This window comes from Podarcis vaucheri (genome assembly GCF_965113315.1).
Source record: "Podarcis vaucheri genome assembly, chromosome: 4".
Taxonomy (NCBI): Eukaryota; Metazoa; Chordata; class Lepidosauria; order Squamata; family Lacertidae; genus Podarcis; species Podarcis vaucheri.
Genome location: NC_138762.1, coordinates 23,204,225 through 23,229,663, shown reverse-complemented (window position 1 = coordinate 23,229,663; position 25,439 = coordinate 23,204,225). Strand labels below are relative to the sequence as shown.

Sequence of the window (25,439 nt, the reverse complement as noted above, 5' to 3'; positions counted from 1 at the left end):
GAGCCTCGGGAAGCACAGGATGCTGGGTTAGAAGGGCCATGCCATGAATAAGCCAGCTCCCAGTGAAGGTTTGCAGCCAGCTCTCAGGGAAGGTTTGCAGACAATTGAAGAAAGCAGCCGGGAACAGAGAGGGTTAACTGCCAGGCAGAATGAGCATTGGCTAGTGCCAACTCCAAAGTGCCAAAGATCCATATAGTTAAAGCCATGGTTTTCCCAGTAGTGATGTATGGAAGTGAGAGCTGGACCATAAAGAAGGCTGATCGCCAAAGAATTGATGCTTTTGAATTATGGTGCTGGAGGAGACTCTTGAGAGTCCCATGGACTGCAAGAAGATCAAACCTCTCCATTCTGAAGGAAATTAGCCCTGAGTGCTCACTGGAAGGACAGATTGTGAAGCTGAGGCTCCAATACTTTGGCCACCTCATGAGAAGAGAAGACTCCCTGGAAAAGACCTGATACTGGGAAAAATTGAGGGCACAAGGAGAAGGGGACGACAGAGGACGAGATAGTTGGACAGTGTTACCAACATGAGTTTGACCAAACTGCAGGAGGCAGTGGAAGACAGGAGTGCCTGGCGTGCTCTGGTCCATTGGGTCACGAAGAGTTGGACACAACTAAACGACTAAACAGCAACAACAGTGCCAACTCCCCCACTCCTTGGAATGCCGGTTGATAAGGGAATGGCTGAGAGCGGGCTGGAAGCCAGCCAACACTCTTGGGAAGGGCAAACTGGTGCAAACAGAGAAGGAAGCAGTTTGTCAGAACGGGAACAGATTGGAGCTTATCCAATCCCTACTAAGAGTCAGCTAAGGGGAGGGCTGTTAGACCGGAAACAAAGCAAGAGGCGCAAAGTGAGAAAGTTCAATATCTTCTGTAACCGGAAGGAATCTTCAGAAGGGTCATCTTGATTGATGATGGCAGAGGCTGTGTTAAGCTCCCCGGAGTTATCTGTTGTTTTGACAATAAATCATCCTTTTTAATCAGCTACGCTTACTGTGTGATCAAGCTGGGGTCTGGACTCCTTACAGGCCACTGGCCTGGTCCATCAGGCTCTCATATTATTGTGAAGCTCCCCCTTCCCCCCACCAAAATGAAGGGGGGGCGGAAATGTTGCCAGCAAGTTCTTTACTAGCAGCAGCCAGCAGAGAGCCCCACCAATGGAGTTTTCTGGTGGCAGAGCGGAGCAGGTCCAGGAACTGTTGGACTGAGCAGCAGATTGGGCTAGATGATCTCCAATATCATATCCCAAGTATTCTATTTTATTCTAGGGTCTGAATACAGGTGGACGGTATTTTCTACTCTAGGTTTTTATTAACAGCTGCTGGGAATTGTATTCCAGTCAGGAGTGCTATTGTGCATTTTAAAATTCAACAGCTATTTAGCATAGAGCCATCTCAAGGCAGAAGACACAATATCACAAAACTACTAACAATTCTGCTTGATATTGAAAATTACCCGAACATCTTACCGCAGAAGGCTTCTCTCCAAACTCTCCTGGTTTCCCCAGAGCAACTGCAACATGGTGACAATCATCTAGCCGTGTTTCCTAGATGGCAAAAAGGGGAAAAGTATACTGAATAACTGCCAACACCAATAGTAAGCAAATGTAGGAGAGTAAAAGATTAGATAGTACGGGCAGGAAAAACTGCCTACATTTCCCCATTGTTGCTCCATGTTTCAGGAAGTCCGGTGAAGTGACAGCCTAGGTAAATTAACCTGTTGGCCTGTCAACTCTCTTATGTAACACTTCTTGTTCCACGTGTGCAATATTGCAAAGGTGGATCTGCTCTAGAGCATATCTGCAGCAAGTAATATTAAGGAAGGGGCGCAGAACCTCCTGCCTAGGGGCAAAATCCACTCTACTAGGTCCACAGAAATGAGGATTTTGGTAGCTGCAAATTTGTCAAGCTGTGCTGAAAAAAGTCACAGCTGTTAATGCATTGTCTTCTACGCAACCACAGAAGAGTAGCCTACCCTTTGGTTACCCTTTAACCCTCTTCCACCCCATCATTTGGATTGTCTTTTCCCCTATTTTAAAGGAAACAGAAAACAAAGAAAACAGCAATGGAGCCATTAGTTGTCAGTGCATGACCTACTGGGGGGTCCCAACTCATCAGCTGAAGACCAGTGCTTTGACAATTTCTACTCTGTTCGCTGTGGGTGGTAAAAAAAGAAGTCTCTTTTTTTACCTACTATACTTGTTCCCACCCCACCCCCCATTTTATACATTATCAAAGCAGAAACTGAGTTCCCTAAGTGAAGTTAAGAGGTTATTTCTCAGTGACTTAATATTAACATCATTTCCCATTTCAAAAAGCAAACACAGGAGTCTAAATGTTAGTTACTGCCACTACTGGCATGAGGTCTCCCCAGACTGCAGACGTTAAAAGCTTTACGGGTGCTCCAACTGGGTGCATTATAAGGTTGTGCGGCACTGCTAGAGGACAAAGCAGGTTTTTTTTCCTTCTTCTCTGCAAACACCAGCAAATTTCTTTATGAGAGTTCAACAAAGCAACAGCACAATCGCTCCTGAAAGCCATGGGCAAATTTGGCCATTACAGGGAAAACGTGAATGTAGTTTTGATTGCTCCTAGGGACACAGCACAAATACCAAGCGGGGGGGGGGGAGAGAGGAGTGGCTTTGGTGGGCGGAGAGGGTGGCACCAAAAAAATCTCCCTGAGGGAGGAATTTCTGCCTCGATGCCGCCCTCTGCCCTTAAAATCAATCAGGCACAAACGATGGTCTCCCCCAGGCCAATGGATTTTCGAGGGGACCCAGAAACACTGTCCCCACAATTGACTGTCAGGAGTTCAGCCTACACTCGAGTAGGACTCTGGCAGAGACACATGCCCGACTGGCATGTTCCCTCCCTCCTGGTCGATCGTTCGGGAGCTTCATAAGCTTTCTTTAGCCCATACATCATAGCGACCGATGCCAACCGACACTGGCACACTTAGGGATCTGCAGAGTCTGCGCAGTTCGCATGACAGACCTCAGTAACTCAGCATTTTGGCTAATCTACTTTATTTACATATAAACACACACGGAGCACTGCAACATGGCTCCCTCTCTCTCTAGCATCAGACAGCAAAGAGAAAGAACAAAGGACAACAGTCGCATCCTGTCTCCGTCACTTACCATTCTGTGGAGTCAAAACATATACCGTCATGTGAAAGACAACAGTCCCATGACTGCAGTTATAGATCAGGAATTCCAACACCAACTAGGCAAACTCCTTTTCTTCTCCTACCCCTGCACCCTCACAAATCGGGATCCCAAGAAAGCAGGGGCTCACGAGTAGGCAATTTAAGCGTTACACCAACATCTTATGGTATTTCAAGACAGTATATTGTATAACTTTAGGGAGAGGTTTGTAGGTTGCAGCCTCACCTCAAAACTCCATTCCTTCTCTTCTTCGCCATCCAAGAGCATAACTGTCTCCTTATACGTTTTCCCCACTTCCAGTTGCAGTGGGGATACATTAAACTCAATCCTCTGAAGGTCAAAACCTATCCCGACACCAATGGCTTTTATAAAGCTCTCTTTTAGCGCCTAAAAGTAAAAAAAAAATCAAAATGCAGGTGGTCAACCCGTGTATGGTTAAGAGCAGTATCCCATTCACTATATGTAGAGTGGCTTTCTGAATCTCCATCTAATAGGAACCACAAGACTCAATACTGTGTGTCCCACATTTAAAATTCTTCCACACCTATACATGATTAAACCAGAGCCAAATCCCGGGTCTTTTTCTTCTGCCTGTTATGTATAGAGAATTTCCATGGTTATATCTTGCGAGTACAATTGGCAGGAGTAAGCATGGGACAACACAGAAGCCGCCTTGCAGATACCTGAGTTACAAAAATGCCCACTGCATTAATAAGAACTGGTCACGAAACCTGAAGGTTTTAGCTTATCATTCAATTAATTGATTATCTGTTTATTCTTCCTACAAGTAACTCAAAGTGGCTTATATATGGCTCTTAGGCAGTCTCCCACCATAGCACCTTGCGAAGCATCTTCCTTGTTTAGCTTTAGTGGAATTGTGCCATCAAGCCATTCTCTATGCTTAATTAATGATTTAACTGATCAACTGTTATTCTTGTTTATTTATTAACTGCCATCACTATAAGGGTGCAAGGGCATGTGTTGCAACGTTAAAGCATAACGTTAAGAACTGTTTAAAACAATTTGCAATCGTGAAAATAAAGTGGGTTCTAAAAATATTCACTTCTACTGTCAAAAGGAAAGGTAGAAGTGAGGATTCAGCAATAGCCAGAAGCTGTATAACGAAGGTGCCAATCACACCTCTGTAGGGAGGAAGTTCCACAGCTTAGGGGCCACCACAGAGAAGGCCCTCTCCTGGGCCACACCTCTGAGTGCGGAAAAGCTACCAAGAGCGTCACCTCTGCCGATGTCAGCATTCAAGAGGGTTTGTAGCAAAGGAGGTGATTGTTCACATATTTCGAGCCAGAGTTGTTTAGGGCTTTAAACACCAATTTAAACCTCAAACTGAATCTGGAAATGAACTGGCAAGCAGTGTAGCACAGGACCACAATACCTCTCCCCAGTGATTTTTTTCTGGGGGGGGGTGCAGGGGTACGCATACCCCTAAACATTTTGTGACTCTAATTGGAGAATAAACTATTTTTTTAAATAAAAAAATAGTTTCTTCTCTAGCACAGGAAACTGTCAGTTCCATTGCTACCCCCTTTTGCACATTTACTATATTTACATTTCCCGATTTGAACTATAAAATTTTGATTTTCTCAAGTCAAAATAAGAGGATCCCTAAACATTTTTTAAGGGGAAAAAAGCGCTGCCTCTCCCCATATAAACTGTCCCAGACTTTGCATTCACATTCATAAGTCTGAGGCCCTTCTTCGTGTGCCTCCTTCATGAGAGGTCTGGAGGGTGGCAACACGAGAACAGGGCCTTCTCTGCAGTGGCTCCCCCTCTGTGGAATGGTCTCCCCAGGCAGGTTCGCCGGGTGCCTTGATTTATATATATATATGTATGTGTGTGTGTATATATATATATATATATTACAGTGGTGCCCCGCAAGACGAATGCCTCGCAAGACGGAAAACTCGCTAGACGAAAGAGTTTTCCATTTTGGAGGTGCTTCGCAAAATGAATTTCCTATGGGCTTGCTTCGCAAGACGACAATGTCTTGCCAGTTCCTGCTGGTTCCCCCCCCCTTTTTCTAAGCCACTAAGCCGCCGCTTCTCAGCTGATCCGATCAGCAGATAAGCCGCTAAAAGCCGCTAATAGCGCTAATCCGCTAATCCTTCAATGGGCTTGCTTTGCAAGACGAAAAAACCGCTAGACGAAGAGAATCACAGAACGGATTCTTTTCGTCTTGCGAGGCACCACTGTATGTGTGCGTGTGTGTGTTAGTCACCAGGTGAAAACGTTCTTCAACCAAACAAGATTAATATTTTACTGCCTTTTAAATGTGTCAGTGGGAAGGTGTGTGTGTGTGTGTGTTATTGTTTTGTTGTCTTGTTCTACTTATTTGTTTTCATCCTGTATTTTATTCTGTGAACCGCCCTGACATTTTATGATGGGCGGCGGCATATAAACCCAATAAATAAATAAATAAATAAATAAATAAATAAATAAAAAAGTAATAAATAAAACAGGGGTTATATGACATCGGAATGGAACCCCAGCCAGAAACCTCAATACGTGTGCCTTTTTTGGGACAAGAAATTGCAAGGTGACTTGGAACAGGGTTCGGGAATCCACCTGCCCATCAATTGTTTGGCAGGGAAGAGATGAGAGAGGAAATGCTTCAGTGTTGTACAAAGCAAATAATTGAAGAATTATTCCTGTCTACAGGAAGAAATGGTGGTTCTGTAATAACATTAAGAGAGACTGTATCCATTCATGGTGAGAGTGTGCAAGGGCGAAGCAATATTGGAGGAAGGTGCTAATACAGTGGTGCCCTGCAAGACGAACGCCTCGCAAGATGAAAAACCCGCTAGACGAAAGGGTTTTCCGTTTTTCGATGCGCTTCGCAAGACGAATTTCCCTATGGGCTTGCTTCGCAAGATGAAAACGTCTTGCAAGTCTTGCGATTTTTTTTTGCTTCCCCCCCTTTTTCTAAGCCGCTAATAGCCTTTTAGCCGCTAATCCGCTAAGCCTTTAATAGCCGCTAAACCGCTAATAGCGCTAATCCGCTAATAGGGTTGCTTCGCAAGACGAAAAAACCGCTAGACGAAGAGACTCGCGGAACAGATTATTTCCGTCTTGCGAGGCACCACTGTATATTATGGAGATAATAACTGAATATTTTCTATTATGTCTCCCAAACTATGTGACCCCCCCCCCCAAGAATTGCAAATAAATCTAGAACTCAAAATACTGTATAATTTAACTTGGACAAGGATTGTGAATGCTAAAATGTTCAAGAAAAATGTAAGCTGGGTTTGGAAAAGAAGAAATTAGAAAAATAGGGGAAGAAATGTCAATTATTACATTAACAATCATGTTAAAGAAGTGGAGGGATACAGAGGAAAATGGGAAGACTGGAAATTAGCAGAGCAATATATAAGAAAGGAGGAATAACAGAAGATGGAGGGAATTCATATTCTCTTATTTAATATTTAATGTAATAATGAGAATTTCAAAAGAGCAGATTAATGAATTATAAAATATTTAATATTTACTGACAGTTTAATAAGTGGGTATTTGTATGAATAATGTTTGTGTCTTCATATATGATATATATGTGTTATGCCCATTATTGTGAAAAATATTGTATGAAACTAATGTAGTTGATGAAGAAATTTAATAAAGTTAATTAAAAAAATTAAAAAAGGAATACATATGAAAACACACATTTTATCACAAAATAGTATTGTAACTTGGTGAACCCATTTCTAAATGTATTTCATCCTAAAATACTACTTTTGATGCACTTTGGTACATTTTTTAAAGTTGAGATCTGTAATTTAAGATTAGGAGGTGTCTGAAATCTGAGAGATAAATGTAATCCATAGATGTGTTGGAAGTAGTGAAAAATATGTCACCCCACTAATTAAATATATTTTAGGAGATGGTACATAAAGACTGATTGTTAACGATAGCAGCAAATATTGAAATGATGTATGAAATATGATTATAGTGCATTATAGTATTTAAGATTTGTATTGTGCATTCTATGTTATATATTAACATTACGGCATTTTGTACATTTGATACATTTAAACACAATTGTTTTACAAAACGCAGGCCAAACAAAACCCTCCTCCGATTCTTCTTTGTAGGCTTTCAAAGCAAATATATAAACGATTCAATAAACGTTATTCAAAACAAAGCCACTCAAATATTTGAAGAGGGGCTGTGTCGACTGGATTACGGATAAACGGTTAAAAATAAAAATGGCCAGTTACCCAGTGCCTATGAAACATATCCAACTGAAGCCATTCGCTGTTCATGGACTTGATTGCTCTCCACTCTTCCTCTGTAAACTGCCGCTTCATAATTCGAAAGAACTCTGGAATTGAACCACTCCCTGCAATTAGAAAGCAAAATGACCGGGGGGGGGGGGGAGAGATTGTTAGGGACTGTGGGGATTATTCTGAACCAGACCATTGGTTCATTTAGCTCAGTACAGTGGCACCTCGGGTTAAGAACTTAATTCATTCTGGAGGTCCGTTCTTAACCTGAAACTGTTCTTAATCTGAAGCACCACTTTAGCTAATGGGGCGTCCCGCTGCTGCTGTGCAATTTCTGTTCTCATCCTGAAGCAAAGTTCTTAACCCGAGGTAATATTTCTGACCTAGCGGAGTCTGTAACCTGAAGTGTATGTAACCTGAAGTGTCTGTAAAACGAGGTACCACTGTACTGTCTACACAGAGTGGCAGTAGCTCTCCAGGATTGTCGAAAGGTAAACTGTCCCACCCCTGTCTAGAGATGGTGGAGTTCTGGAACAAATTTATATGATATTTGAAAGACAACTGCAACATCATTAGCAGGCTTATCTGAAGATTTGCAAGATGAAATTGCTACCTATTCAGGCTGCGTAATATAATATTTTAGGTAATGATATAACAAGGGTAGAAAACAAAGTGAAATGCAAAGATGTAAAGTTTAATTTTGTAAACCATCAGACAGGAGGGAATGAAGTTGTTGAGCCAAAGAGATAAAATAAGAGGGCACGATGTTACATAATGTGATTATATGTAAAACCAATAAAAATCATTTATATATATAGAAAAATAAAGATGGTGGAGATGGAACCTTCTGCGCTCTGTCCCTCTCTGGCAGCTCGTTATATCTCCACGGAGATTGAGGAGAAAAAGACAATTTAAGTCAACCGTTGCTGCCCTAATGCTGCTAAATTTCAAATCCCATCAGCCCCCCAGCCAGCAAAGCCAACCATCAAAGATGATAGGAGTTGTAATCCAGGGATAGGCAACCTAAGGCCCAGGGGCCGGATGCGGCCCAATCGCCTTCTCAATCCAGTCCGTGGACGGTCCAGGAATCAGCATGTTTTTACATGAGTAGAATGTGTCCTTTTATTTAAAATGCATCTCTGGGTTATTTGTGCGGCCTGCCTGGTTTTTTTACATGAGTAGAATGTGTGCTTTCATTTGAAATGCATCTCTGGGTTATTTCTGGGGCATAGGAATTTGTTCATCCCCCAAAAAAAAAATATAGTCCGAACCCCCACATGGTCTGAGGGATGGTGGACCGGCCCACAGCTGAAAAAGGTTGCTGACCCCTTGTTGTAATCCAATAACATCTGAAAGTTCACAGGTTTCTGACCCCTTGCCTTAGGTGAGGAGTTGCAAATTCAGGCAAGGGCAACATCAAACATACTGAAGGAATGGGGCAATTCAGAGTATTACACGTATGGTGAATGGCACGTTAATCTGGAGAGCCAAGGTTAGTGAGGATGGAATTTTCTCTTCCTTCTGGGGATTATGGATATACAGTTAGAAAAGGACTATGGAACTTTGTTACAATATATGATTACGGCTGTGAGACTTTTATATGCACAAAGATGGAAGGGTTCATTATTAGCAACAAAGGAAGAACGGCTGTTAAAACGAATGAACTTAGCAGAGATGGCAAAATTGACACGTTCAATTAAGAGAAAAGTCATTGTTAACGTTTGTTAAAGATTGGAAACCTCTCGTGGAGTTTTTGCATGAAAAAGAAAAAAAGGAATAATGATATTTGGATTAGATGATTGAAGATGTTTGTTTGCAGAAAGTGGCTTTGTTGGGTGTTATATTGGATTGGACAAAGCAAATATCGTTTAGTTATAGAGGACAAATGATTTTAAGTTCTTTATTTTCGGAATTTTATTTTTCTATCTTTCTCTTTTAACCTCTTTTCTACTCTTTTTTCTTTTCTTTATCTTTTTCTACTCCTTTGTCCCCTCTTTTTATGTTTTTTTAATGGAATTTAGATCAAAGTCTTAGTTCAGATAAAAATGGGAAAAGAGATTTGATATTAACCTTTGTATTTTTCTCTAGAAAGCCTAATAAAACTTATTGTTTTAAAAAGGGATTGTGAGAATGGTTTTTTAAAAAAAAATTAATGAATTGCTGGTGCACCTTATCTAGATCAGTGAGGGGTTTTAACCCTTTGCCTGGTGTTGTGGTCTAATTCTGTGAATGGTGCTTTGAAATGTTTAACTCTGAAATGCTGCACTATAATACAATGTACAAATTTTCAACTGACCCTCATTTATATTTCCAGCAGCATTTTTTAACCTTAAGTGCTGTATTCAAACACACTTGGATATGCCTGTTTCAAGTGGGACGGGAAGAGAGACAGAAGGTCATATTTTAAAGGCACAAATTGATATATAATGCTTTTTCATCCAAGTTGAGACACTTTTAACTGAGAGCTGTAAACCGGGGGGGGGGGGGGGGGAGGGAGGACAACAAAGGCAACTTCTTGGAAGGGCTACAGTGAATGCATGAGCGGCGGCTTTTACAAAAAGCATTTAAGAAGCCTTGATCTCAACTAAAAAGCGCTTTCTGTACAAGGATAAATAAAAAAGCCAATAGCCATAAGGTCAAGTGATTTCCCACAAGATCACAGGATGACATATATTCAAAGGGGAATTTGTTGCTGATGACATTGTCGCCTTTCTTATCCCTAAAAGCCAAAAGATTTCAATAAGGTGTTTCTCTTTCACATAGAAGGCTAAGGCTTTCAGCAGTTCTTTTCCCCCTTCAGAAAATAAAATAGCAATTTGGAAGAGGGATGGCTGCCGATGATAATCCATCCTACTTCAACCAGCAAAATACGTTTCACATGTTCCAACTTTCAGTTTAAGGCTTGAGGGGGAAAGTCTTTTGATAAGCAGTTGTGGGACAAAATAAAGTCACAGGTGTGTACATGCCACAGGGAACAAACCTCCTCTCAGCACACTTTCTGCTCTATTCAGTACAGTGCCGGATTTATGTATAAGCTAAACAAGCTATAGTTTGGGGCCCACTCTCTTGTCCCCCCCCCCACTCGATGTACATTTCCAAATAAAAGATTGAAAACAAATAAAATAAAACCTACATACAGCAACAATGTTTTATGTTGTATAGGCTCCTATTCGTTATGTGCAAATGGCTTTAGGTCCCTAAATTACCATATAGCATACAATGGTACCTCGGGTTAAGAACTTAATTTGTTCTGGAGGTTCGTTCTTAACCTGAAACTGTTCTTAACCTGAGGTACCACTTTAGCTAATGGGGCCTCCCACTGCCGCAGCGCAATTTCTGTTCTCATCCTGAAGTAAAGTTCTTAACCCGAGGTACTATTTCTGGGTTAACGGAGTCTGCAACCTGAAGCATCTGTAACCCGAGGTACCACTGTATATTCAGCACACACAAAAACAGCCGCAATTTGTTGACAAAGGACAGCTGGACATATAAAGGGCTCAATTGCCTTCAGTAGCTTAGGGCCTCCTCAAACCTAAATCCGGCCCGGATTCAGTATGTCAGTTTCTTCAAAATTAGACATGCACTCTCCTGGACAGTGTGTATGGAGGTCCAGGGCTGCCCAGGCGAGAAGACCCCCTCTTGGCCTCACTGATGTGGTCCAAAGGAAATCAGAACAATACATTTGGCACCAGCTTGGCGGCAGGAGTTATAGGTGCTGTCAGCGCTGCCTCAGGTCCCAGCTCACAGAGGACCAACGCCAGTTGCTCTTAATAAACAAAAGTCTTTATTGTGGTTCATTGTTGGTTTGACATCCGTGGCGCTCAGCGCTACGTCTGAGTCCTTAGACCGGCGAAGCTCCGTCTGACTTCTCCCCGCTCATACACCAGTTCAAGAGCCGAGCTTTGCTCCACCTATCCCTCTCCTCGTTTTGCTCCTTTCTCCTCCGGGTCCTCTGGGGTTCCCTCCTTCCTACTTTCTTCGGAGGCAGATTCTTCTGACTCCTCCCCACCCTTCCGGCGGGCTTTAGGACCTGGCTCCCAATCCGGGTTTTCTGCTGGCCCGCGCGCCTCCACATTTGAACTTGGCGCGCGCGCCCAGCCGCCTACTTTCCTCCTAACGGCTACACTGCTCCCCCCACTGCTTTCTCCTTCAGGGAGGCTGGCCGGACCTGCTCTTCCCTCCGCCCCTCCACTCTCTGACGGAGGCGTGGTCAGTCCAGCCTCACTCTCTCCTTCTGCAGGAGGCTCTTGTTTTAACCCTTGGGATTCTCCCCCCCCCGCTACGCTCTGGTGGGGAAGCTACCCCTGATTTCCAGCTGCCGCTTGGAGACTCCCCATTGGCCCCCCTTGCCCTGCCTCTGGGGGCCCCCTTCTGGGAATCCTCTGATTCGCTGGAGAGACTCATGGAATCTCTCTGATCACTGGCATACCCTCCTGAACTCTCCTCAGATTGTTCCCCTTCGCTCTCCATCTCCTCCTTCCCCTGTGGCTCAGTCCCTGAGCCCATGACAGGTGCCATCCAACTGCTTTAGGGATTCCACTCTGGATTTGTGTAGGGTTTAGCCTTTTCTTCTCCTGAAGATATCCCACAAGGCAGAAGAAGTTTAGGATCAGAGTTTTCCTCCTCCTAGATGGGCTACCTTCCCAGGTTGACAAGCCCCATCTGCCCCTCGCTTTCTTCTATAGCACATGCAGAGACCATCTTATTGACCCACTATTGGTCTTGTCTGCTCAATCCACTGGAGAACCTTCACAGGTGCCAGAGGAGGACACAGAGACACCTTTGGGAACCACAATGGCAGCTCCTGGACTAGACAGCCTCCATGATTCTATGATAATATATGCAAACCATGATTATGATGGAACACATTCTAGACCACACTTCCTCTTGGGTCGTAACCGCACAAACAAGTTCAGCCAGTAATAAAAACATTCAAAATCTGGATTTAGCTATACCATTTAGCATCGTCATCATCATATGATGATGTCAGGCTTCAGGGAATCGGCTCCTCGCCTTCCTTCGGCAGTAGATAAGCAGAACAAAGAGAAAGGAGTCTCTTACCAGTTAGAAATTTTAATGATCACAGCAAGAGAACAAAGAATCCATTCCTAGGAATGAAGGTGCTCCCAATTAAGGGTTCCACCCACTTCCTCCATAGTCTTGTGACCTGATCTCACAACCACTGTGCTTTCTGCGCTGCCACCTTATCTGCTCTTCTTGACCTTGGGCTGAGCGGATGAACGCTTTCAAGTGACAGTGTGTCTGTTAACCCTCTCCCAGTTGTTCTCCTCCTAGCTGTTCCCCACCCAGTACTTCCCAGCTTCTGCCTTCTGAACTATGTCTCCCTGCAAACCACTGTTCCAAATCTATACTGTCCTCCTGTTCCTGGGAAGATTCAGGATCCTGATCAGGAGCAGGGGGAGGTTTCCACCATTCCTCCTCAGTGCAGCCCTCCTCAGCACAGTCCCTGACAGATGATAATGGCAGTATATAGCAAGAGATGTTTTGCAGAGCAGTAAAGTAAAGTAAAACAAAATTACTGTAAAAATCAGTTATTTCATTTCATAAATGTAAAAGAAAAATGTTGGAAGCAGTTGCTGTGAAAATCTAATTTTAGGAAGTATTCAGAAAGAATTTATTTTGGGTCCAGTACTTCTACAGCAGAACTTTTGTGCTCTCTTGTTGTCTAGGTAAAGTGTTTGAAGTAAATTGTGTGGAATGAGGTGGACAGAGAAGCAAACAGGAAAGCCAGAATCTTTAGAAATACACCAGAGAATTCTCAATTAAATTAAAACGAATCCATGCTTCCCAATGCATTGGGGGTAGCTGGCAAAAATAAATAAAACTAAATAAGAGAAATGAAGATGGAGGCATAATATCAGTTTACTAGAGAAAACACCAAAAGACATATTATTAAGCAAGGCCTTGTAGATTTCTGGTTTTAGCTTACAAAGCTGAGCATACCGGGAAATTATTAGCAAGCTCATTATCTGGAAAAAAGACATCTCTCTCTTTTTAAAAAATAACAGCAATTACAATCCTGCCAACTGCATTTAAAGAGATGGGAATTTAAAAAGCTAACTTCAGAAGCAAACTTTTCATTTGGAAGGCCAAGTTCCTACCATCTTGCCTTGTTAATGAATCTGATTAACTAAAGCTGACTCCTTTTGGAAGCAAAATGGTCATTCAAAGCTTTACTAACTAGAACTTCTTCAAAAACAAGTACAAAACAATCAATGATACAGCCGGATAATTCCATACGGCATATGCATATCCAAGCATAGGTTCTTCTTAAATATATATATAATGCAATTATGATCAGAGCAAAAATTAAATCTCTGTTTCTTCCATAGCTTGCATTAGCCTGCATCCAGTCTAAGTTTATGCAGCTCCTTGAGAGGCTTCATTATCACATTCTTTTGTTCTCTGTGGTGCCCAGAGAGAGACTAACAGGCAACTTCCTTCACAATGGAGATTTGCAATTGAATACCTTAATCACATGATCTAAGGTTAAACACTCACATGTAAACCAGCAGAGAACAGCAACAGTTACTGGTCAATCCAACTAAAGCTCAGAGAAAGCTGTCTTCTAGCTTAGTATATACTAAAATGGAATTTTCCAATGTTAAACCCTTTCAGCAATAAACAACCATTCTCCTTTTCAGTGTGCACTTAAACAATTATACTTCACAGAGAACATGACTAAATTTCTCTGCCATATTTATTTCCAGAGAAAGCAGTGTTTGAACAAAGGAAGATATCCCGAAAATGTGCTTCCTCAAAGCGAGGAATGTCCATTAGGGGCTATTTCAGTATTTCTCAAAGAGCGGCCTGAGACCCACCAGTGGGACTCAGCACCACAGCCTGCCCCTCTGCCCTGCCCCCTAGTGCCAATATTCTGAATTGCATTCTTTTATAGAGGCAACAGAGTGGGGGGAGGGAGGGCAACTTCCCAGGAATAATAAATGCTTTATTTTAATTTCAAATAAAACTTATAAAAAGCTAACACATTTATCTTTGGAGTGTTTTTTTTTTAAAAAAACGAACATATTTATCTGTTATCCTGCATGTTAGGTGCAGACTTCTGGGTCACGAAAACCTAGGCATGAGGTACCTATTTATAAAACGGGATGAAGTGACAGAAAAAAATTCTTTTCAGCAACTGTGCTGCTAAATATCTCATTAGCAACATAAACGTAATTAATGTTTTATCTGTTATGAATAGATTAAAAAAGCTGTTGTGCAGCTCATACTCCTTATGTTCATAATTGAAAGCAACAGTTTCTTATCTCCCCTCAAACAGAAAAGCAACAAACGCTTTTTTTCTTATGTGGGGTGGGGGAATAAGTCAAATATTATCACCACCCAGGGCACTAAATCAAGGCTTTAGATCTCTGAAATGGAGGAATCCTAGGCACGTGTACCCAGTGAAACAGCAGAACTTAACTTTCAAGTATTCATGCCCGGGATTTGTCTGGGAAGAGAATAATTGGCTGCTAGAATCTTCATGTCTAATTTCCTTCTGAATGAATCGTATCTGAACTTCGCTCCCTCTCTAGAGTGTTCATTTCAGGGAGCAGACAATCCAGCTTTGCGTCAGCAGTTGTAAAATTAGTTTTAACTTATTTTTAATTGATTTCCCCTGGCAAGGGATAGATGATAACTGTTAACTGACGGGGTAGGATAAGCCCTGAGGACGGATGATAACATTAATGTTAATGACGGCTAAAAAATGTTAGGGGGAAAGTGAAGAGTATTTTGAAGGCACACCGAGAGAGGGGTGTGCGGTTTCCAGTTTGCTCTAGGCCCACATTTCAGAAATACATCTTAAAAAGACACACACCACAAAAGGTATCTATGTCTCAGGTACTTAGAAAAGGAAATACCATCCAGAGCATTCCAAGTATCAGTCCTTAGCGTGCAGCCACGAATTCTATAAATCACTGCAGCACATTATTCTTATAGGTAGGGTGGTATTCATGAGCAGTTTTGAGAAGCATTAGGGCATGACACTGCTATTTCCCCCCTCCCTTTTGACAGGTGTCCTGTGCAGTATTTCCAAGTGCACAGCAGGCAGAAATTCAACAGGAACAGATTTTCATTACTGCACTCCCATCTTCCCAACGGCAGCCATGGGGAAGCATGAGCCTGAATTTAACTCTTTCTCTACCCTACTCCCATATATATATATATATATATATATATATATATATATATGCGCAGGTTTTGGTGTCTTCGGGTGTCTTCCCGTGTAAGAGTCGGGGTGTCTGTGCGACGTTTCGACGAGGTCTCACTCGTCGAAACGTCGCACAGACACCCCGACTCTTACACGGGAAGACACCCGAAGACACCAAAACCTGCATTCCTGTACCCGTGAAAATCTACGAAAGCATATATATATATATATATATATATATATATATATATATATATATGCAGGTTTTGGTGTCTTCGGGTGTCTTCCCGTGTAAGAGTCGGGGTGTCTGTGCGACGTTTCGACGAGGTCTCACTCGTCATCTTCAGGCTGGTGCTTTCGGCTTCTTGTTACTGGAACAGAGCAGAGTCTGGTGTTTGAGTTCCTATAAATACTGTTGAGGGGTGTGGTGTATAGCCTCCAACGTTCTGGGTAGAGAGGAAGTTCCTAGATTAGTGTGCCTTTTCTTCTTTTGTTCCTTAATTACTTGAGGGATATCTTGGGTGATTTCATGAGTGATATTCTGAATATCACTGGGTGGGTCATTAATTACTTGAGGGATATCTTGGGTGATTTCATGAGTGATATTCTGAATATCACTGGGTGGGTCATTAAGTGTAGATTAGTTGCTAAAGCTCTCGTGTCTTGACCTCTTGAGCTTGTGAAGAGTTTTTCTGAGAAGATGGCTGTGCTGCACGTATCGCAGAACACAAGAATGCCGTCAAAAAAGAAGAAAAAACTTCCTCTCTTTTCATAGAATCATAGAATCATAGAATCATAGAGTTGGAAGAGACCACAAGGGCCATTGAGTCCAACCCCCTGCCAAGCAGGAAACACCATCAGAGCACTCCTGACATATGGTTGTCAAGCCTCTGCTTAAAGACCTCCAAAGTAGGAGACTCCACCACACTCCTTGGCAGCAAATTCCACTGTCGAACAGCTCTTACTGTCAGGAAGTTCTTCCTAATGTTTAGGTGGAATCTTCTTTCTTGTAGTTTGGATCCATTGCTCCGTGTCCGCTTCTCCGGAGCAGCAGAAAACAACCTTTCTCCCTCCTCTATGTGACATCCTTTTATATATTTGAACATGGCTATCATATCACCCCTTAACCTCCTCTTCTCCAGGCTAAACATGCCCAGCTCCCTTAGCCGTTCCTCATAAGGCATCGTTTCCAGGCCTTTGACCATTTTGGTTGCCCTCCTCTGGACACGTTCCAGTTTGTCAGTGTCCTTCTTGAATTGTGGTGCCCAGAACTGGACACAGTACTCCAGGTGTGGTCTGACCAGAGCAGAATACAGTGGCACTATTACTTCCCTTGATCTAGATGCTATACTCCTATTGATGCAGCCCAGAATTGCATTGGCTTTTTTAGCTGCCGCGTCACACTGTTGGCTCATGTCAAGTCTGTGGTCAACCAAGACTCCTAGATCCTTTTCACATGTACTGCTCTCAAGCCAGGTGTCACCCATCTTGTATTTGTGCCTCTCATTTTTTTTGCCCAAGTGCAATACTTTACATTTCTCCCTGTTAAAATTCATCTTGTTTATTTTTGCCCAGTTCTCTAATCTGTCAAGGTCGTTTTGAAGTGTGATCCTGTCCTCTGGGGTGTTAGCCACCCCTCCCAGTTTGGTGTCATCTGCAAATTTGATCAGGATGCCCTTGAGTCCATCATCCAAGTCATTGATAAAGATGTTGAATAAGACCGGGCCCAAGACAGAACCCTGTGGCACCCCACTAGTCACTCTTCTCCAGGATGAAGAGGAACCATTGATGAGCACCCTTTGGGTTCGGTCAGTCAGCCAGTTACAAATCCACTGAGTGGTAGCATAGTCAAGACCGCATTTTACCAGCTTCTTTACAAGAATATCATGGGGCACCTTGTCAAATGCCTTGCTGAAATCAAGGTAGGCTACATCCACTGCGTTCCCTTCATCTACCAGGCTTGTAATTCTGTCAAAAAACGAGATCAGGTTAGTCTGACATGACTTATTTTTCAGAAATCCATGCTGACTATTGGTGATCACAGCATTCCTTTCTAGGTGCTCACAGACTGTTTGCTTAATGATCTGCTCCAGAATCTTCCCTGCTATTGATGTCAGACTGACTGGGCGGTAATTATTTGGGTCCTCTCTTTTCCCCTTTTTGAAAATAGGGACAACATTTGCCCTCCTCCAGTCTGCCGGGACTTCGCCTGTTCTCCAGGAATTCTCAAAGATGACTGCCAGTGGTTCTGAGATCACATCTGCCAGTTCTTTTAATACTCTTGGATGCAGTTCATCTGGCCCTGGAGACTTGAATACATCTAAACTAGCCAAATATTCTTGTACTATCTCCTTAGTTATTCTGGGCTGTGTTTCCTTTGCTGAATCATTTGCTCCAAATTCTTCAGGTCGGGCATTGTTTTCTTTATCGGAGAAGACTGAGGCAAAGAAGGCATTGAGTAGTTCAGCCCTTTCTGTGTCCCCTGTTTGCATTTCACCATCTTCTCCTCTGAGTGACCCCACAGTTTCTTTGTTCTTCCTTTTGCTACGAACATACCCATAAAAGCCTTTTTTGTTGCTTTTAACCTCTCTAGCAAGCCTGAGTTCATTCTGTGCTTTAGCTTTTCTGACTTTGTGTCTACATGTGCTGGCTATTTGTTTGAATTCCTCTTTGGTGGTTTCCCCCCTTTTCCATTTTTTGTACACATCCTTTTTTAATCTTAATTCAGTTAAAAGTTCTTTAGATAGCCACCCTGGCTTCTTTAGGCACCTTCCATGTTTCCGTCTCATTGGTATTGCCTGACGTTGTGCTTTTAGTATCTCCCTCTTAACAAATTCCCAGCCATCATGAACTCCCTTTCCTTTTAGTATTGTTGTCCATGGGATCTCACCCAGCACTTCCCTAAGTTTTATGAAGTCGGCTTTCTTAAAGTCAAGAAATTGAGTCCTAGTATGCTTGGCTGCTCCTTTCCGCTGTATAGTAAACTTCAGAAGAGCATGATCACTCGCGCCTAATGATCCTTCCACTTCTACCCCACTAACCAGGTCATCAACATTGGTTAGGACCAGATCTAAAATGGCTGTTCCTCTTGTTGCTTCTCCCACTTTCTGGACAATGAAGTTGTCTGCAAGGCCAGTGAGGAATCTGTTTGACCTTATGCTCTTGGCTGAGTTTGACGTCCAACAAATATCCGGGTAATTGAAGTCCCCCATTACTACTATCTCCCTTCCTTTTGCATGCTTGGCCATCTGTTCCAGGAAGGCATCATCTATGTCCTCCGTTTGGCTTGGGGATCTATAGTAAACTCCCACAATGAGGTCTCTGTTATTCTTCTCTCCCTTAATTTTGACCCAAATGCTCTCACTTTGGCTTTGAGGATCTAAATCTTGGATCTCTTCACAGGTATACACATCCCTGACATATAACGCCACTCCTCCTCCTTTCTTGTCTGGTCTGTTTCTCTGAAATAGATTGTATCCCCCCATTATTACATTCCAATCGTGGGACTTATCCCACCAGGTTTCAGTGATGCCAACACATGAAAGAAACAGGACACGAAATTAATTTTGCAGATTCCAAATTGCTCTTTAACATGGAACATCACCACAAGAGAATAATCATGGAAGCCATCGAGATAGAGAAACACCCTCACAACATGAACAAGCGTGACGACACGTCCCGCCTGCCAGACATCTGGAAATTAGCCCTCCCCACAAAAACCGACACCAGAACCAGAGGCACACAGAACGCCGTCACCAATCAACCACACCAGACCCAAACCCAGACCCTCTCCACAGACATATTACAGACTCCATCCAGCAACCAAACTATAGTGGCACCTCCGGATGCTGCACCCCCCTGCAATCCCTACACAGATCTGGCTGGCACAAGGCACAAAACCACAGCTCGCCCCTATACACGAAGCCAAGCCAGAGCACAACTAAATGCAGCACAGCCATCTTCTCAGAAAAACTCTTCACAAGCTCAAGAGGTCAAGACACGAGAGCTTTAGCAACTAATCTACACTTAATGACCCACCCAGTGATATTCAGAATATCACTCATGAAATCACCCAAGATATCCCTCAAGTAATTAATGACCCACCCAGTGATATTCAGAATATCACTCATGAAATCACCCAAGATATCCCTCAAGTAATTAAGGAACAAAAGAAGAAAAGGCACACTAATCTAGGAACTTCCTCTCTACCCAGAACGTTGGAGGCTATACACCACACCCCTCAACAGTATTTATAGGAACTCAAACACCAGACTCTGCTCTGTTCCAGTAACAAGAAGCCGAAAGCACCAGCCTGAAGATGACGAGTGAGACCTCGTCGAAACGTCGCACAGACACCCCGACTCTTACACGGGAAGACACCCGAAGACACCAAAACCTGCATTCCTATACCCGTGAAAATCTACGAAAGCATATATATATATATATGTATGTACCATATATATATATATATAAAACCACATCTCTGCATGGAACCAGTGGAGGCCTCCTTTGAAATCTATACAGTAAAGTACTTTAAGCTCCACTGATGAACAAAAAAACCTCCTAAGTTCAGCTGAATATTATCAGGATAATAAGCACTAGCCCGAAACTTTCCATCATGCCGCACTTCACAGCTAAAAATAATATTCTGTATACCCTGCCACTCACAGAAAATAATCTTAATGCAATTATTCCCATAAATGAATGCAAAAAACCAACAACCTGGAAATGGTGTCATGCTGCGACTGAAGAGTTCACTATACTCCAGTTAGACCTCTGATGGAATATGCCAGTGGGATCATGATGCAAAAGAAAATGAAAAAAAAAAAGAAAAGCAATAGGAAGTAAAATGCTTTAATTGCACCGAAGAGGGACTTACGGAACAATCCTATCTGGCAAGATGGATGGGTTAGGATCCAGCTGGGTTATACTGATGAAACTTCCTCATCCTTGGCCAGTATATCTCTCTCATCCTGGCTCAGCCAGGACCTAGCTGGCTGCGCTGAGCCCAGAAGATCTTCAATCTTCAGCCCAGTGTAAGCACTTAAAGGAGGGGGGGTGCAGTGGGGCGGGACCATGGCGGGGGGGGGGAGAGAGGCTGGATCCTAAGCCTGGTTCAGCTGAGTCACATGACCTGGCAACCTGGTATAAATTAAGCCAGCAAAAAGGGTAGTGTAACTCAAACACAATATTGAAGGCTTGCTTTCTCTCTGCCATGCTTAGGCTGGCTCATCCAGCTGTAGCCTCACTGCTGATCGGAATCTGGCTCTGGTTTATCTTTACTCCGGCGTAATTTACACTGGCTTGCATGACGCCAGCTTCCCGTGCTCCTTAGGCAAGGCTATTACAACAGCAGCATGCTAGATAAGCAAGCAGTTTAGAGCTGAGTCGAAATTTCTTTCACTCTCTCTCCCCTAGGAAAATACTTTCTGCTTCCATTATCAGCTTTTTCACAGCCGAACCTTGAAAAGCCCATTAATCAAAAAGTGAATGAATGGAAATGGCAGCATGCATATTATACAGATGCAGATAACTCTTCTCAGCATTTAAGCACCGGAAAGCCATTTACATTATTTTCTACATGTTAGTTACTTTTAAGTTGTGTTGGTCTCAATGGGAGCAAGCAACCCCCATGCCCAACTCACGCCGCAATTTAGAGGACTCAATAGTGCTTAACTTGGGACGTGCAGTTGCTTGTGCAACAGAAATCCACAGGGCCTCCAGCTCACCTAAGCTTGCAGAGCAGATTTTGAGGTTACCAAAGGCAGCCCCTCCAACAGCACGTAACAGTAATATGGCAGGGACTAGGACATTAATGATCAGAACTGGCCTTGGTCATTCATCCCTTTAGACTGCAATCCAAAGTTTTGCAGTAGGGGAGATATAGTGTTGCATCTGGAGCCAGGACATTCAAGGTGACACTGGAAGTTGATGGCCGCAGACCATTCAGGAAAAATCTCTGCACCATCTTAGCCTGCAGAATGCAGTTAAAGCTTATCTTTCCTGGTGGTCTTCTGTACCTGCTGTTTTTTAAACATTATGAAGCAGCTCTTACTTTAGACCTGTGTTTCCCAAACTTGGGTCCCTGGCTGTTTTGGTACTACAACTCCCATCATCCCTAGCTAGCAGGACCAGTGGTCATGGATGATGGGAATTGTAGTTCAAAAATAAATGGAGACCCAAGTTTGGGAAATACAGTGGTACCTCGGGTTAAGTACTTAATTCGTTCCGGAGGTCCGTACTTAACCTGAAACTGTTCTTAACCTGAAGCACCACTTTAGCTAATGGGGCCTCCTGCTGCCGCCACGCTGCCAGACCACGATTTCTGTTCTCATCCTGAAGCAAAGTTCTTAACCTGAAGCACTATTCCTGGGTTAGCGAAGTCTGTAACCTGAAGCGTATGTAACCCGAGGTACCACTGTACTGCTTTAGACGGTTTCACCCAAAAAGTTTACTTTTAATGCATTTTTAGATTCCTGATTCGATTTCTTATGGCTAGGCACTAGATTATCACCAGTCTCCACAGGATCTTCCCAGCATTCTGTAAATAAAGGCAATTATTGGGTGTTGGCGAGGCATCGAGAACAGTATAGAATCACTGGAAAACTAGAATGTCGTATACTTCTCCACCCCCCACCCCCCCCCACCAAAAAGAGATAAAGACAAAACAAAGTAATTAAGCAGCCTTGTCTGAAGAACAAATCTACACTACAAAAAAACCTGCTCTATACCAGTTAGATTATCATGGTTTGCCCCAAAGAATCCTGGGAACTGTAGTGTAGCAAAGGTGCTGAGAATTTCCTGTTAGAGATGTCTGTTCATTCCCTGACAGAGATACAGCTCTTATAGAAGAGAAAATGGATTGGTTATTATAGCGTTATTTGGAGGCCAAAATGGTTTTCACATACGAGCCTCCCCTTTTCAATGTGGCGGTTTAAATGTTGCAGATGGTTTCATCCGCAAGTGCTTAATGTTTTGGAATCTGAACATCGGAACAGATGGAAAGATTTTCCACAGATCAATAGTGCCACCCTGTGGCTGCTCTTAAGATAAAGGAAAATACGAATCCCTTGTAACTCTAGTTTTTGGAACATAAAGCCTCTTTCCTTTCTGGAAGGAAAAAACCACCCTTCCACAGAATTTGGGGGGGGGGGGTTTCAGCCCAGCCGTTTTCCAAAGAATCATATTGGTATAGTTTGGTTTTTTGTTTACATGAATTGCTTAGCCCAAGGCAGGGTACATACATCTGTATTATAAGAACTTGAGCTTACTTTTCACTGCCATTTCTTTTCTTTTTTTCTCATCTGTCATGTCTTTTTAGATTATAAGCCTGTTGCCAGGGACCATCTTAGTACTGGTATTTGCCACACCCCAGCTTTTTCAGCTCAAAGGTGAGGTAGAAATACCTTAAATGGGCAAATAAATACTGTTAGGGACTAAACCCTAGAAATTATAAATGGCAGGATTTTGAATATTTGGAGTACTGAAGGGAAAACTGCAGGCAAGTGGAAAAACCCAAGCTAAGCTTCTGTTCCAAGCCATGGTCTCACCTAGGTTAGAGGTATTAACGTGACAAAAAGTGTTGATGACCCATCTGAGAGGAATACTGGGCCTAGGCAGAAAGAGGTTGCCATGGTGATGGGGTGTGTGTTTGGGGTGACAAGAAAATAGAGTTTTTAGAGCAAGGTGTGCTGGGAAGAGGAAGGGGGAGAACAGAAAGACTGGGATCCATCTTGGGCAGGTTGGCTGCAGGCTGGCTGGGAGAGATGCCTTTGACTCCATGGCTGTGGGGGGCCAGCCCCTCTTGCCTGTGCTGTAAGACAGGCATCCCCAAACTCAGCCCTCCAGCTCTTTTGGGACTACAACTCCCAACATCCCTAGCTAACAGGACCCGTGGTCAGGGATGATGGGAATTGTAGTCCCAAAACAGCTGGAGGGTGGAGTTTGGGGATGCCTGCTGTAAGATCTGGACTCTCTCCACACAAACTGAAGGTGTGAATATGTGAATAAATAATATTTCTTAAAGCTATGACAATGCCCACCATGTCTTCAATTCTCCAAAGCAGCACAAAACCTGGGTGAGCGCCTGGAACCCACTGCGGGTGGCGCCCAACTTCTGTAACAATACGTACATGCATACATTCAATAAAAACATGTCAAACAAAATTAAAAACATGCCAAAAGTCTCATTGGCATCTCCTTGGGTAAGATTCCCTCCTGAAATCCTGGACAGCAATTGCCACACAGTGTTGTGGGCAATGTTGAGCCAAATGAATTGATGGTCTGGCTTGGTATAAGGCAGCTTCCTTATACCAAGGCTAATGGATTGAGGTTGAACAGAAGTACTGTTTTGGGAGGATAGGAAGCGGGCGGGTGTGGACTCCCTGGATCTGAATGGGTAACTGTGCCCCTGAAGGACCAGGTGTGCAGCCTGGGAGTCATTTTGGACTCACAGCTGTCCATGGAGGCACAGGTCAATTCTGTATCCAGGGCAGCTGTCTACCAGCTCCACCTAGTATGCAGGCTGAGACCCTACCTGCCCGCGGACTGTCTGGCCAGAGTGGTGCATGCTCTAGTTATCTCCCGCTTGGACTACTGCAATGCACTCTATGTGGGGCTACATTTGAAGGAGACCCAGAAATTATAATTAATCCAGAATGTGGCAGCTAGACTGGTGACTGGGGGCGGCTGCCAAGACCACATAACAGCAGTCTTGAAAGACCTATATTGGCTCCCAGTATGTTTCCAAGCACAATTCAAAGTGCTAGTGTTGACCTTTAAAGCCCTAAATGACCTTGGCCCAGTATACCTGAAGGAGCGTCTCCACCCCCATCGTTCTACCCCGACGCTGAGGTCCAGCGCCAAGTGCCTTCTGGTGGTTCCCTCACTGCGAGAAGCAAAGCTACAGGGAACCAGACAGAGGGCCTTCTCGGTAGTGGCCCCCGCCCTGTGGAACGCCCTCCCATCGGATGTCAAAGAGATAAACAGTTACCTGACATTCAGAAGACATCTGAAGGCAGGGAAGTTCTTAATGTGTGACATCTTGGTGTATTTTTGGTCTTTGTGGAAGCCGCCCAGAGTAGCTGGGGAAATGCAGCCAGACGGGCGGGGTACAAATAATAAATTATTATTATTCCTGAATTTCTAAGATTGGAACAATTCAGCCAATGGCAGCCAGAGACTGTGAACGAAGGAAAGCTCAGCCAATCGCTGGCACCTCAAAAATCCCTCTACGGCGTGTGTTGCAATAAATGAGCAAAGTGGCTTCTCTTTCCTGTCCTAGGACACTGTAGATTATTAATTATTTTTTTAAAGAGTGACTATAGTACACTTACCTGGCATGCTCGTCTTCGTAACATCAATGCCAGCTTGACAGTCAGGCTCAGCAGCAAGAACAGCATAATTCCCTTGATGGGAGACATTAAAGCTGAAGCTGGAATGGGCACTGCTTAAGTCATTTGCAAGGACAGGTTTGCCTTTTGAAGTCCTTTGTAACTTTATTTCATTCCAAGGAATCTTCAGCTTCTCTGCAATTAATTTTCTTATCAGCAGCCGGCCAGCCTATGAGGCAAAATGAACAAATAATGCACAGAAAGTAACTGTTCTATGTAAAGGGGGGGAGGGGAAAGGGGGGGGAATATATTAAGATACCATTTGCCTTCAAAAACGATTTGACAGTTCATTACAGAGCACAGCTATGCTTTACATTCTTTTAAAAACAGAATTAAAACACACCTTTGGTAATCCTCATAGAACTCTAGCCCAATGGTTGCCATTAACTTGATTCTGAATTGATTTTAGAATGTATTTCAATTAAGTGATTGTGATTTTATGCAAACTGTGTTATTTTTACTGTTGT

At 43.2% G+C, this 25,439-nt stretch overlaps 2 protein-coding genes across 3 annotated transcripts in view; one reads left to right on the top strand and one right to left on the bottom strand.

The window, feature by feature from the left end:
• The window catches only part of GUCY1A2 (guanylate cyclase 1 soluble subunit alpha 2), a 550,449-nt gene that overhangs the window by 273,484 nt on the left and 251,526 nt on the right, over positions 1-25,439 (top strand). The window lies entirely within an intron of this gene.
• Positions 1-25,439, bottom strand: part of AASDHPPT (aminoadipate-semialdehyde dehydrogenase-phosphopantetheinyl transferase) — a 36,630-nt gene that overhangs the window by 3,663 nt on the left and 7,528 nt on the right. For both annotated transcript variants that reach the window (XM_082219481.1, XM_082219482.1), the window contains exons 2-5: positions 24,916-25,141; positions 7,399-7,520; positions 3,392-3,553; positions 1,469-1,546 (exon numbers count right to left, since the gene is read on the bottom strand). In XM_082219481.1, the coding sequence (XP_082075607.1) occupies positions 1,469-1,546; positions 3,392-3,553; positions 7,399-7,520; positions 24,916-25,141 (588 nt within the window). The remainder of the gene's footprint in view (positions 1-1,468; positions 1,547-3,391; positions 3,554-7,398; positions 7,521-24,915; positions 25,142-25,439) is intronic.